Here is a 13,595-nt window from a genome sequence, read left to right as displayed (position 1 = left end):
TGCACACCTGTAATCCCAGTGGATCAGGAAGCTGATGCAGGAGTATTGCTAGTTCAAAGCCATCCTCAGCAACTTATAGAGAGCCTATCTCTAAAGAAACTGTAAAAAGGGACTAGGGGTGTGTCTCAGTGGTTATGCACTCTTGGATTCAATCCCTGGTACCAAAAAATAAAAAAAAAAAGAAAAGAGAAAAATTTTGCATTTTATGGTATCACCATATATACCTGGACATACCTATTTATTATTACAACCTAAAGCAGTTTGACTATTCAATAAATGTAATGTTCTTTTGTTAAGCATAGGTAGGCTTTGGTGGTTGAAGATAGATGAAGACTTGCTATCAGGTATAGTATTTTAGTGGAAATAACTTTCTAAACAAATTCCAACAGACACACTGATATAAGTAAACACAAAAATGGTCATAATAGCTGATTTTGTGCTCAAGGTAGTGCATGCTGCCCTAGGATCTCCAACTAGCACTTTCTGTGAAAGCTCACTCTCAGATGAATGTGACAGTATTCTGATGGCAGGACCATGAAACGTTATCTGCTCAGGTGTCAGGGCTCTGAGAGGTGGAGACATGCTGGTGAACAGGTCTTTAGATCTGCGTGCTGTACTGGTGACTATTGTCTGCCAAATTTAAGTGACATTTTTATCACTTTCTTGCACAGATACTAGAGCAAGCCTACACACTATTCCTAATCAATAATCTAACTTATTTACTAGCCATTTCACAAACAAAAGTTAATTCTTTTCTTTTTTCTTGTTTTGGCACTAGGAATTAAACCCAGGGGTGCTTAGCCACTGAGCCACATCACCAGCACTTTTTATATTATATTTTATTTTTTTAATATTTATTTTTTAGTTGTAGTTGGACATAATACCTTTATTTTATTTATTTATTTTTATGTGGTGCCGAGGATTGAACCCAGGGCATTGCATGTGCAAGGCGAGTGCTCTACCACTGAGTCACAACCCCTGCCTTTATATTTTGAGACAAGTCTTGCTAAGTTGCTTAGGGCCTTGCTAAGTTGCTGAGGATGGCTTTTCACTAGCAATCCTCCTGCCTCATGATTACAGGTATGAGATAACAGGCATGCGACACTGTCAAAAGTTATTTCTAGTAATTTTTTTCTTTTATAAACCATTTACATAGATTTTTTCACAATGGCATTTCAAGTGCAATGCAGCTTATTGCTAATTGGGGTCCTTGGTATGCTAGTTAACTGTCCAAGTAATGTCTACTCATGTTGAGATACTTGGCATACTTTCTAGTTGCTTCAAGGGTGCAGCTTAGTTTTAACTGGTACCTGTACATATAATGTGTGTATTGAAATATTTGAAAGTAAATCCCATAATATGGAATATGAGTTTTGTATATAGATAATAATATGTAACTTCCTGAGCTTTTTTGTTTTGTTTTGTTTGTTTGTTTTTAAACTGGCTCCCTGCCTACAACCCACCATGAAATTGTCAAGATATTTTGCTATTAAGACATTATCTAGTGGCGCTGGGGTTGTGGCTCAGCGATAGAGCACTTGCCTGACAGGTGCAAGGCCCTGGGCTCGACCTCAGCATCACATATACATAAATAAAGGTATTGTGTCTAACTACCACTAAAAAATTTAAAAAAGACATTATATAGTGCAGATTGGAAGAGAAGGTTTGTGGCAGAAGCAGTGCTCCTGTTTTGATGCTGCACTAGTGGGCTGAGTTGCTGCACTCCCAAACTCAGGGAGCTGCTACTCACTTGCTAGTGTATGTGTCCTGGAGATGGCCTGCTTGGAAATTAACAAACAGTGGGATCCTATCATTTTCCTTCTAAAACATAGTTCATTTCTACCTCTGTTCCCTTTATCCTCATCTTTGCCTGAATTATTGTTCTCTGTATTTTTCCAACTTATCCCATTCTTTAAAACCTAAGAACTTTCTGCTCTGGAAATTTCCCCTGGTTCTTTTTGTCCTGGCCAGTCCCATCATTTTTTCAAGTTTAACTAGCATTTATTTCCTCGAATTACTTATTTGATGCTTGTTTCCTACTGTGTTTTCCAGAACTGATGTCTATGTTTTAAATCATATTTTATTTTTGCACTATAGATGCTGAAGAATTTTCTACATTTGTGAATTCCAAAGCTAGTGAAGATAATATGTCTAAGACACAACCAGTTTATGAATTGGTCTCTCAATCAGCTCTTAGTGTCAGAGAAAAGGACCGAGCACATTTGGAACTGGATTCTTTTATGAGAATCTTTTTATATTGCAGGAGAGCCATGGTAATGTGATCCTTTTCATTTACTAAGGTAGTGGGTATAAATTGCAGCTTATAAATTCAGGCCAGTAAGATATATTGTATTTATTTATATAATATACATAATTTTAGCTTTAATGAGACCTCTTCCTCCTAAGCAACTTTTGAGGTTTGCCTGCTAAGGCACTGAAGTCTTACGCACTGTCAAATTGTCAGGAAGAGAAAGTATGTTCCTTTAGTCATGTGTTGCCCATCTGCCTACAGCCTAGGTGGCCTTCATGAAGTTCCTGGGGCTGTATATACACCTCTCCACTGGTTTCATACACAGGTGGGACCTGAGATCCTCTTGTGATGACATAGGCTTCTCTCTGGGGAGTACCATAGCCCTCTTTCTTTTCTCTAGAACAAAGGAAGGTCTTTCTAGGCTATAAAAAGTCTTGCCCCTACCCCAACCTCCTTCTTCTGTTCCCTTGTGTCTTCTCTTTTCTTCCTTTTAAATATTGTGTGTTAAATGGTTAAACTCAGAATCGGAATTACTAGTTATTAAAAAACAGCTTGCTTTTCATCATAGCGTGAAGAGTATATTCTTCAAACCTTCCAAGAGGTGAAGGGACTCTTTCCTGTCTAGTCAAGGAAAGAACACTAAAGTTTCCATATTCTTTATGGAGTGGAGAGTGATTTTACAAAATGCAAAGTAAACCCAAATCATTTCCCTTTGACCATGAGCATCAAATTTTATCTTCCTTTCCACAAACTTCAGGGCCTTCAAAGAGCCAAGCCCTGCTCACCTTGTATAACTCAATTCTTCTTATTTCTGCTCTTATTTAGCACACTCCTGCCTTCATGGTTCTGAACAATGACATTAAACTTTTTTTTATCTTTAGTCCTTATTTTCACCCTCCATCCTTGGTGCTTGCTGTTCCCAGAGCCTCAAATACTCTCCTCCTACCAATAAAAGCCCTACCAGTATAACCTTCATGTGACTTGTGACTTGTTCAACTCACCATTCAGGTCCCCTCTCAAATATCACACTTCCTCATAGAGGACCTCTTTCCTGACCACCTTGTCTCAAGTAACATGTCCTCTCACATCTTATCAGGTCCCTACCTACTTCTCTTTATAAAGCATATTATTCCCTGAAATAATATTTTTGCCTACTTTTCTAGTTGGTCTTCTCTAATAAGTTTAGGAAACATAAGGGGAGATCCAGTTACCCTTGCTCTACTTCTTTATTCCCAGAACCTAGAACAATGGGATTTTTGGATTCAGTCCATTCACGTGCATCTCCTCCTTCCACACTTAGTAGATTCATGACTAGGCAAGTAACCCCCATGCTTCTATTTCCTCATTTTGTAGAGTACTAGTGTAAACCTATTTTAGGAATTGTGAGAACTAAACCAGGTAGTGCATATAAATATCTTATCACAGTATCTAGCATATGAGAAGCACATAACAAATGCACTTAGTTATTTTTTGACATGTAAGATTTGTAGAAAGGTAAAGTTTTTCAGAGGACTATAACTTTTGAAACTTTAGAGTCTTTTGGACATTGTGTTTGTCTTAGGTTCTTGCTCATCGTGGTGGCTATTGGACTCTGCTTCAGAACTGCTGTCGGGCCTTTTGGAACTTTACTCAGGAGCTGCAAATACTTCTTAAACAGGCAGTAGATCTTTATAAAACATTTCCTGTTAGCCAGGATACTTTCCTCTGTATCTCAGTTTTACCATTCTATTTGGGAGCAGAATTACTTATTGACATGTTAATACATCTACAAAATATCGATTCTGTAAAGGTAAGAGCATTTGGGAAATTTTTTAAAATTGTATTTTCAATTTAAAATATCTTTTGCCATGCAGTTTTGTATAATCCAAATTGATATTTTTCTTGAGTTCCCATTGATTTATCTGTATTTCATTGCTTCTCGGTATTATTTTGCTCACAATAACTTGAATTAATATCAATGAAAAATATTTTAGCTTAAAAATTCTGTTTGTTTGAAGGGAAGGGAAGGTAACATTAACTGAGCTCTAGCTCCTACATAAACTAATCTTAATGTATTTAATCAATATATAATTCTTTTGACAGATAGAAAGGAAATGGATTCCATGAGAGATAACATTGCTCTTTAGTTGACCTTTTCCACTGCTTTACCTGTTCCTGTTTTGTTAATCCAGGTCCACTAGAATTTGCAGTTTTAAAGAGTCTAGCACACTGTGTTTTAAATTACAGAAATAAAATAGAAACAATGCGAATATAAGAGATAACCAAAATGTATTGAGAATTAATAAGTATATAAACACATTGAGCTGTGAGGTTTATGATGTTTCAGAAGCAAAATATATAACAACAATAGCACAAAAGACAGAGAGGGTAAATAAAATTAATATTTAAATTTTGCATACTTCATATAAAGTGGTATGATATTATGCAAAATGTGATCAGTTAAGGATACATGCAATGATCTTCAGAGTAACTACCCAGAAGAGATATAGGTAAAAAGTCCATAAAGTAAAAGGCAAGACTAAGTAATAGTTAATGAACTTAAAAGAAAGAAGGAGGGCTGGGGTTGTGGCTCAGCAATAGAGTGCTTGCCTAGCACGTGGGAGGCCCTGGGTTCCATTCTCAGCACCACATAAAAATAAATAAATAAAAATAAAGGCATTATGTACAACTAAAAGAAATAAATATTAAAAAGAAAGAAAGAAGGAGCCAAGGAATCAAAAACACATGCCACAAATGGAAAAACAAATAGCAAATATTAAAACTAATTCAATACTATCAATAACTATATTAAATACAAAGTGGCTAAACACCCCAATTAAAAGGCAGAGATTATCTGACAGATAAAAAAGAAAGAAATATGTTCTTATCTATAGGTGAAGTACTCTGAATAGCAAGAAACAGATTGAAAATAAAAGTATGGAAAAAGATATACTATGAAAACAGCAAATGTGAAAATGTAGAATAAAATGTAAGAAAAAGGTGATACTGGAATAGGCAAGCATATTTTTTATAAGACCCCTTAAAAGTACAAGAAACAAAAACAAAAATAGAGAAATGGGATTCTGTCAAACCAAAAAGCTTCTGCACAGCAAAGGAAATAAAAAGCTGAGTTAAAAGAACCTATGAAGTGGGAGAAAATATTTGCAAACTGTATGTCTGATAAGAATTATATGAAACTCAAACAACTCAATAGTATATAAAATGTTTGGAGGTACCTCAAGAATTAACCACCATGTAATCACCATGTGATCCAGCAATCCAACTACTATATATATATATCCAAAGGAAATAAAATCAGTGTATCAAAGAGACATCTGCACTTCCATGTTTATTGTAGCACTATTCAAAAGTTATTTACAATTGGAGTTTTAACAAAAGGTTAAAATATACCATTACTGATCTCTATTTTTCCCCATTTTTCTTTTCATTTTTTTTCTTTTTTTTCAATACCAGGGCTCAAACCCAGAGCCTCCCACACAATAGGCAAGCACTGTATTACTGAATGACATCCCCATCCCTTTTTACTTTATTTTGAAACAGAGTTTCCTTAAGTTACTCAGGCTGGCCCTGAACTTAGGATGCTTTTCCCTCAACCTTCTGTGTAACTAGAATTATAAGCATGCATCATTGCAACCAACTTATATTTTCAGATAGCAAAGTCTCTTCATTCTCTCATTTTTAGAATTTTATTTTTAGTATATGGTAACATCAACATAATTTATATTCTCATTCATACTGCAGCTCATTTTAATTTTTAGGATGCAAGCACAACTTAGAACTCAAAGTAAATAGCAACATTTTGAACTTGATCCCAGCTTCTTTAATTTCTCTTACCAATGAAGAGCATTAAGATAATAGGGTTGACCATATGATATTAGAGAATATAGCACAATACATTACTTTTGAGAAAATATCTACTGATATGGACTTGAAACTTTGGATAAATTCGTTCAGCATTTTTATGCTGGAAGTATTTTCAATATTGTAGCACTATTTATAATAGCCAAGAAATGGAAAAAACCCAGGTGTTCACCAGCTGATAAATGGAGAAAGGAAATGTGGTACATATATACAATGGATTCAGCCATACAAAGATGAAATTTCAGTCATCTGTGACAACATGGATAGAACTGAAGCATATTATGTTAAGTGAAATAATCTAGGCATAGAAGATCAGAAGCCATACATTCTCACTCACATGTGGAATCTAGAAAGTTGATCTCATAAAAGTTGAGTGTAGAATGATGGTTTCCCCAGCTTGGGAAAGGAGGGAAAAGAAGCAGATAAGGTCAATGGAGTACTAAAAGTTAGGAGAAATAATGTCTGTGCAATAATACTTGTATTGCACAGAAAGGTGACTGTAGACAACACTCATATACTACATATTTCAAAAAAGCTAAAAGCAAGGATTTTAAACATGCCCATCATAAATATGTATGCACCGAATAAGATTCTATTTGCTGAAATAATTTTATAGATTTTCTTTAACATTTCAAAAAAATAATCTAAAATTGGTCTTAATACCAGGAAATTCAAAGGTAAGACTTGGCAATTTTAAGGGCTGGGGATGTGGCTCAAGCAGTAGCACACTCACCTGGCATGCGTGCTGCCCGGGTTTGATCCTCAGCACCACATACAAACAAAGATGTTGTGTCCGTTGAAAAAAAAAAAAACCTAAAAAATAAATATTAAAAAAAATTCTCTCCCCCCTCACTCTCTCTCTCCCTCTCTCTTTAAAAAAAAAAGACTTGGCAATTTTAATCTTGATTTGGTAATAATCTCAGATTGCTATGGTAAAGGCTAGATATATTGTGATGCCTAGTTTTGTTAGTACCTCCAATTTTGAATTTGTCTTGGTTTTACATTTTCTTTGGTGTGAAATATTTTTACAGCCTATCAGAAATCCTAATTTTTGTTGTTTTTCTTAAAATAGGTCTGAGAATATAGGAAAAGCAAACTCATTTGATCACTGCCTATGAGTCAGTAAGAACTCACACTCAGGGGAATTTACCACTACTCGAGTATTCAACATGCAGATCTGCCTACTGAGCATTAGAGGGACATCCTTCCCAATAGATATTGTCTGTTCCCCTTAAACTACCATCTACACACCAAGCAGCTCTTTGTTGGTCAGTCAAGAGTCATTTGTAGGGCACTGTTCAAGTGAAGATAGAATCCAATCATTGCTAACACAGTTCCAGGGTTAGTCCTAAGGGAAAAGAAGCTCCCTGTTTATGAGTGTCTCTTCCTGCCTTCTCCAGGTATTTCTTATTATGGAGCTCTTTTGGGCACTGCTGTCCAAATTTGAGTGCTATTTTTGACATCATAAAAGATGTCATGGGTGTTTCAGGTTTCAAGATTTTTTCATGTGCTTTAGCAACAGAAATAGCAAGGTAGCAACTGCTCCTTGAAAGCAAATTCTGTAGTGAAAAGTCCCAGTAGTTGTGGCTGGGAAGTGATCATAGGCTTTTGCCATAAGCCGTAGTCCACATAGTATACACTGAGAGAGTTTGTCCAAACCAGATCCTGCTGTCCACTGTGTAGACTTGGGAAGTTTTTACTTGTTCCCATTTAGAATGCCCAGTTGATATTCCTTAGAAGGGTGGATTTCCATGCCTTTTAATTTACAATACTAGGTATAGGAGACATTTTCCAGTCAGATACAATGTCTATTCATTTAATAGAATCAGATAAAAAAGATGCAACCAGTTCACATGAAGCCGGTTCAGTTATAACAACTTGGTTGTAATATGTTAATTCCACAACCTTTACTTTTGTTTGAATTTTATCAACAGGTTTTGGTTTTACAAAGCTAGGTAAGAGTAATGTTCCTTAGTTAGACAAAATATACATTTACACAAAGAGTTGCACAGTATTCTACAAAAACCTGTATGTTATGCTCTCTGGAAATTCTTCTAATAATAGATATTGAAAATACATTCTGGACACCCAGAGCTTCAAGAGCTTCCTGGTAGTTGAACACATTGATGCATCAGCATGATAGCATGGCCTGATTCCGTGGGGAGAGTGTTTGGAAGCTCTGCATCTCAGACCCTCCCAGATCTCGTCCTGTGTATCTTCTCATGTCACTGTTCCTGAGTTGTATGCTTTGTAATAAAGCTGTAATCATAGTGTAGTGCTTCAAGTGAGTTCTATGAGTTATTTAGTGAGTTTTCCACCCTGAAGGTGTAATGAACATGTGATTTTATAGCTGAGTTAGAAGAGCAAGTGACCCTGAGACTCGTGGTTGAACAGAAGGCAGTATTACGACACTGTTTCTGGATAAGGTCATAATTGAAGTGCAGTATATCCACATAGAATGGAAATAGCACAGTGTCTTTGTGTATTCATCAAATTGGATCATTATGCAGAGTCCAAAACAATAAGTCTTAATAAAAGCTGAAAGACTGAAATCTTTGTTGACCACCACAGAATTAAATTATAAGTAGATTGCCACATATATAGGAAGAAAAATCTCCAAATATTAGGAAATTAAATACTGCACTTCTAAATAACCCAAAGGGGGAAACAAACCAAGGGAAATTAGAAAATATTTTAAACTGATGATAGTATATCAAAGTTTGTGGGATTCAAATAAGGCAGTGCCTTTATAGCTTTATAGAAATAAGGAAGTGATAACCTCAGTTATCTAAGTGCCCATTTATAGGAGTTAGAAAAAGAAAAGCAAATTAACTCCAAAGTAAGTAAAAAGAAAAAAGGACATAAGAAGAAATGAAGAAAATGATAAGAACAGAAAGCAATTCGATATAAAGCAAAACAAAAAGAAACTTGGAGATAATTAATAAGGTCAAAATGAATCATTTGAAAAGATTATTAAAGGTGGAATACTCCCAAGAACAAAAAATGAGAAAGCATAAATTATTGCTATCAGTAATAAAAGAGGAATATAATGATAGACACTATGGATATTAAAAGAAAAATGAATATTAGATTAATTTTTACTAAGGAAGTTGACAAGTTAGATGAAATGGACACATTTATTGGAGAGTACAAGAGCAACAAATCTTGCACAAGAAGAAATAAAAAATATGAACTACCTAAATATATTAACAAGAAATTAAATTCAAAATCAGAAACCTTCACATAAGGAAAACTCCAGACTCAGGATATTTTCCTAGAGAAATTTCAACAAAAATACATGGAAGAAAAAATAAATCTTACACCAGATTTTATTCAATATAAAGCCAGCTTAACCTTGACAGATACATAAACAAGAAAAATGTGAATTAATATTCCTCATGAACAGGCAAAAACTCCTTAATTAAATGTTAGCAGACCATTCCCCATAATATATGAAGTATGCAAATAATGATATAATATATACAAATATCAAAATATGCAAATTATGATAAAGTAGGGTGTATTCTGGAAATGTAAAGTTAATATTTAAAAATAAATCAAAGTAATTTACCATATTTTAACAAGATAAAGGAAAAAATAATATGACTATTGAAATAAATACAGTAAAAGCATTTAGAAAGCTCAGTATGCATTAATAAAAAAAATTTAAAAATTCTCAGAAAACTAGGAATAGAAAATATCTTTTGCCACCTGATAAAGAGTATCTACAGATAACATCATGGTTAATAGTGAGATATTCCTCGTTTCTCCCTAATATTTTTGAACAGAGCAAGGATGTCTGCTTATTTCACTTTTATCAAACCTCATGTTAGAGATCCTGGCCAGTGCAATAAGACAAACTAAACAAACAAAAGAAACATAGATCAGAAATAAATAAATAAAAATACTTTATTTGTGTATATGATATATGTTTTTTTAACATAGAGAACTCTAACTTCCCAGGACTCTACAAAGTAACTATTAGAACTAATAAATAACATAGTAGGATAGAAGTTCAATATATAAAAATAAATGAACTTCTGTATACTAGCAGAAAACAATTTGAAAATAAAATTTTTAAAATAATGCCCTTTATAATATCATCCAAAATTTCAGATATCTAAGAATATATCTAATGAAACTTGAATAAGAGTTTTACTATTATTGTTTTTTTGCTACTTTTCCTCTCCTGTGCCTGGGTTCTTCTTAACGGTGTCACTGGGATAGGAATACTTGGACTTAATTTATTCAACCATTTGGAGTTATTTCCTGGCCCTTAACCTGATTTAAGAAGCTTTGCTTTCTTTGCCTAAAGAGTTTTCAGAGAAATGCACAAATACATCAGGGACTCATGGGAAATGAACATAATATTGTAGTTAAAATAATAACACCTTATTTCAGACAAAAAGAGTGCCTTCTAGAAGATTTACTTTTTTATAGGTTTGACCTTTACATCAAAGAATTATATATAACATTTTGCAAGTTAATGCACAAAACTTTATTGTTCATTATTACCTTATTATTTATTTTTAAAACTTAATTTTCCTGAAGCTTTACCCTATTGGTTTAATATCCTTACTTAAGTGGATGTTGACTGTATAACAAGAAGTACAGACCTCAAACTATGTTGTCTAACATAGGAAACATTAGTGATACTATTTAAATTTAAGTTGGAAATATTTAAAATCAAGTAAAATTAAAAAATCACATTTCAATAGTTCAGTAGACACGGGTCTAGTGGCTATATTGGAACTATATTGAAAAACACAAATATAGCACATTTTTCATATTACAGCATATTGGACATTACTACCAATTCAAATTATCAAGCTTTTATTTGAATAAAAGGAAGATTTAAAATTTTCTATTCAGTTCTTTTTCATATTATATTATCAATTTCATTTCTCAGAAAAAAATGTAGTAAAATATGAAATGACACATTTTTTTTCCAATATGTTACTTGCAATTTATTATTTTTTTTCCTGTTAGTGGGGATTAAACTTGGGAGTATTCAATCACTGAGCTATATCCTTAGCCCTTTTTATTTTTCTTTATTATTATTATGATTTTCTACTTGCAGTTCATTGAAGACAAAGGAGAGTTCATTGTTCCAAGCTGTTATGGGAATATTAAACATGATAATGGTGGTTCTAGCCTTTCTTTTGAGCATCCTTTGGATGATGTAAATGTGGTTGATTTGAAATGGATCCATGACTTTGTATTAAAATCTCTGGAAGTTTTATATCAAGTGGAAAAATGGGAAACACTAGTATCGCTTGCCATTCAATTCAACATAATTTCACAGTACGTATTACTACTATATGGGCAATAAAAAAAAACAGAGTGCATTAGAGTAAAAGTCTTTTTAACTAACGTTTGCTTTTTAATGTATTCTTAACTTCTGTCTAGTGAGAGGTACACAGAGCAGGTGACACCACTTCTGGTATATGCACAGCGCCAATTGCTTCTGAGAATACAGAAGTTCAAGGGCCCAGATATTACCCAGCAAGCTTGTGCAAGGTATGAGGCCGAGTATGGAGAGAAGGTAAGTTCTGCCCTATTATTCCTACAGTTGTGATTTTTAAAATTAGAACTTACATAAAAGACAGATTTAGGAATCTGATAAATTTTATTTTCACTTAGGCATTTATTATTAAATCAACAAATGTTATTGAAAATCTGCCAGGAATCAGTATTTTCCAGGTAAACAGAAATTAAGTTCTTGTTCATGAGAAGCTTATATTCCGGTCAGGGCTGACTTTTTGTTAGGCACAATGGGACAGTGTCCAGAGCCCATGATATTTTTAGGGGCCTACTAAAAATTCTTTTTTTGATTTCTTTAAAAATAAGAAAAAAATAACACTAAGAAAATGTTTTAATTCTCTACTATTAGTATTTTTCTACTTAAACCAATATAATCATAAAATGTAATTTTTAGTATATGTATTTTTTTAATGGAGGAATGGGTAAATGCAGAAAATACCCAAGGCCAGTGGAAATCATGGTATAGTTGGAATCAGATGGAGGAAAGAGATAAGTTGATTGTTTAACTAAATTTAACAAATAGGTATTGACTACCTAATCAGAACCAGTGCATACAGGTGTACAGTGTGTGTCCTGCTCAGAGGCCATGGTATATGTGGGACTGGAACCTTGTCCTCCATGTCCACAGCTGTCTGTGGGCTTGGGCTGTGGCCTTCCCCCAGCAAGGACTCCATTTTCTGCTCCTCACAGTTTCCTTCTGGCCCACTGGAAGCCTTGCCTTTTGCATATTCTATGGGGGGGGAGAATACAGTCTGAGTTCCTGCTTCGTGGAGTTTAATTTCGGAGGAGTAGGGATGGGGCCAGATAATAACATGCAGACAGCTAAGCAGATCTATGATCATTCTAAATTCTCTGAAGAAAATAACATAGGTCAATGGGATAGAGATTGGCTTGGGTTAGGGGTGGAAACTGAAGCAAGGGTGATCAATAAGACGCCTTCCACATGGTGACATTTAGTGGGAAGGAGCCAGCCATGCAAAGATCTAGAGAAGGATCCTTGCAGCCCCAGGGAAGAACAAGGCCCTGAGATAGGACGGAAGGAGACTTACTTGCTAGCTGGGATGGAGCAGATAATAGGGCCAAAGGAAGGGTTGCCCCTTGTAGGTCGGCTTTGTTACTGCTTCCTCTTCTTCTCTATGTCTTAATGTAATGTGCCCAAGACTCTGTTCTCTGACCTCCTGTCTTCTCTATCCACACACTCTCTCTCAGGAAGTTAGTTCCACCTGTGGCTTTAAGTACATTTTTATGACGATAACTATTGAAATTACATTGCAACTCCAGACCTTTCTTCTGAATTTTATGATGATATATCTTAAGTGCCTTTATCAAAAAGTTTCAGGTTTTGAACAACCAATAAAAAAAAAAAAAGTTTCAACCACAGAAGCAGAACTAGTATATCAGAACTAGTATATGTCTCTCTGGATTTATTATATGGGATTGGCTTATATGATTGTAGGGATTGGCTAAGCAGGTCCAAAATCCATAGAGCAGGCCATCAGGAGCATGAACAGGAGGCATGGACAGATGCTGTTTTTCACAGACAGTCTGTGAGGCTAGAACAGTCATAGGCCCCATTCATGTTTGTTATTTGGAGTCCTGGTAATGGCTGGCTTGTCAAGAGCTGATTGGATTAAGCCAGGCCCACCAAGGATAATCTCCCTAATGTAAAGCCAGTTAATGAGGGATTTTAGAATCTGCCAAATCCCTTTACAGAGCACCTAGGTATTTGATTGAAGAACTGGGATGAGGTGCAGATATGTTACAAAAAGGATGCCTCCCTTACTTTCCCCTCATAGTTTAGCTCTAACTATTTGATCCACAAAAAAACTGTCAGATTATGGCATTTTCAGGAAAATGGATAGAATTTGAGAACATTATGTTAAGTGAAATAAGCCAAACGTAGAAGGTCAGCAGTCATGTTTTCTCTTATATGTGGAAG

At 34.7% G+C, this 13,595-nt stretch overlaps 1 protein-coding gene across 1 annotated transcript in view; it reads left to right on the top strand.

Annotated features, from left to right (window-relative positions):
• The window catches only part of Cfap54 (cilia and flagella associated protein 54), a 283,309-nt gene that overhangs the window by 104,863 nt on the left and 164,851 nt on the right, over positions 1-13,595 (top strand). Inside the window, exons 35-38 of the mRNA XM_078052960.1 lie at positions 2,098-2,273; positions 3,813-4,040; positions 11,193-11,416; positions 11,522-11,657. Coding sequence (XP_077909086.1) covers positions 2,098-2,273; positions 3,813-4,040; positions 11,193-11,416; positions 11,522-11,657 — 764 coding nt within the window. The remainder of the gene's footprint in view (positions 1-2,097; positions 2,274-3,812; positions 4,041-11,192; positions 11,417-11,521; positions 11,658-13,595) is intronic.

Source organism: Ictidomys tridecemlineatus, chromosome 6, assembly GCF_052094955.1.
Source record: "Ictidomys tridecemlineatus isolate mIctTri1 chromosome 6, mIctTri1.hap1, whole genome shotgun sequence".
Classification (NCBI taxonomy): Eukaryota; Metazoa; Chordata; class Mammalia; order Rodentia; family Sciuridae; genus Ictidomys; species Ictidomys tridecemlineatus.
Note: the sequence above shows the minus strand (reverse complement) of the source record. Positions and strands in the feature narration are given on the sequence as shown.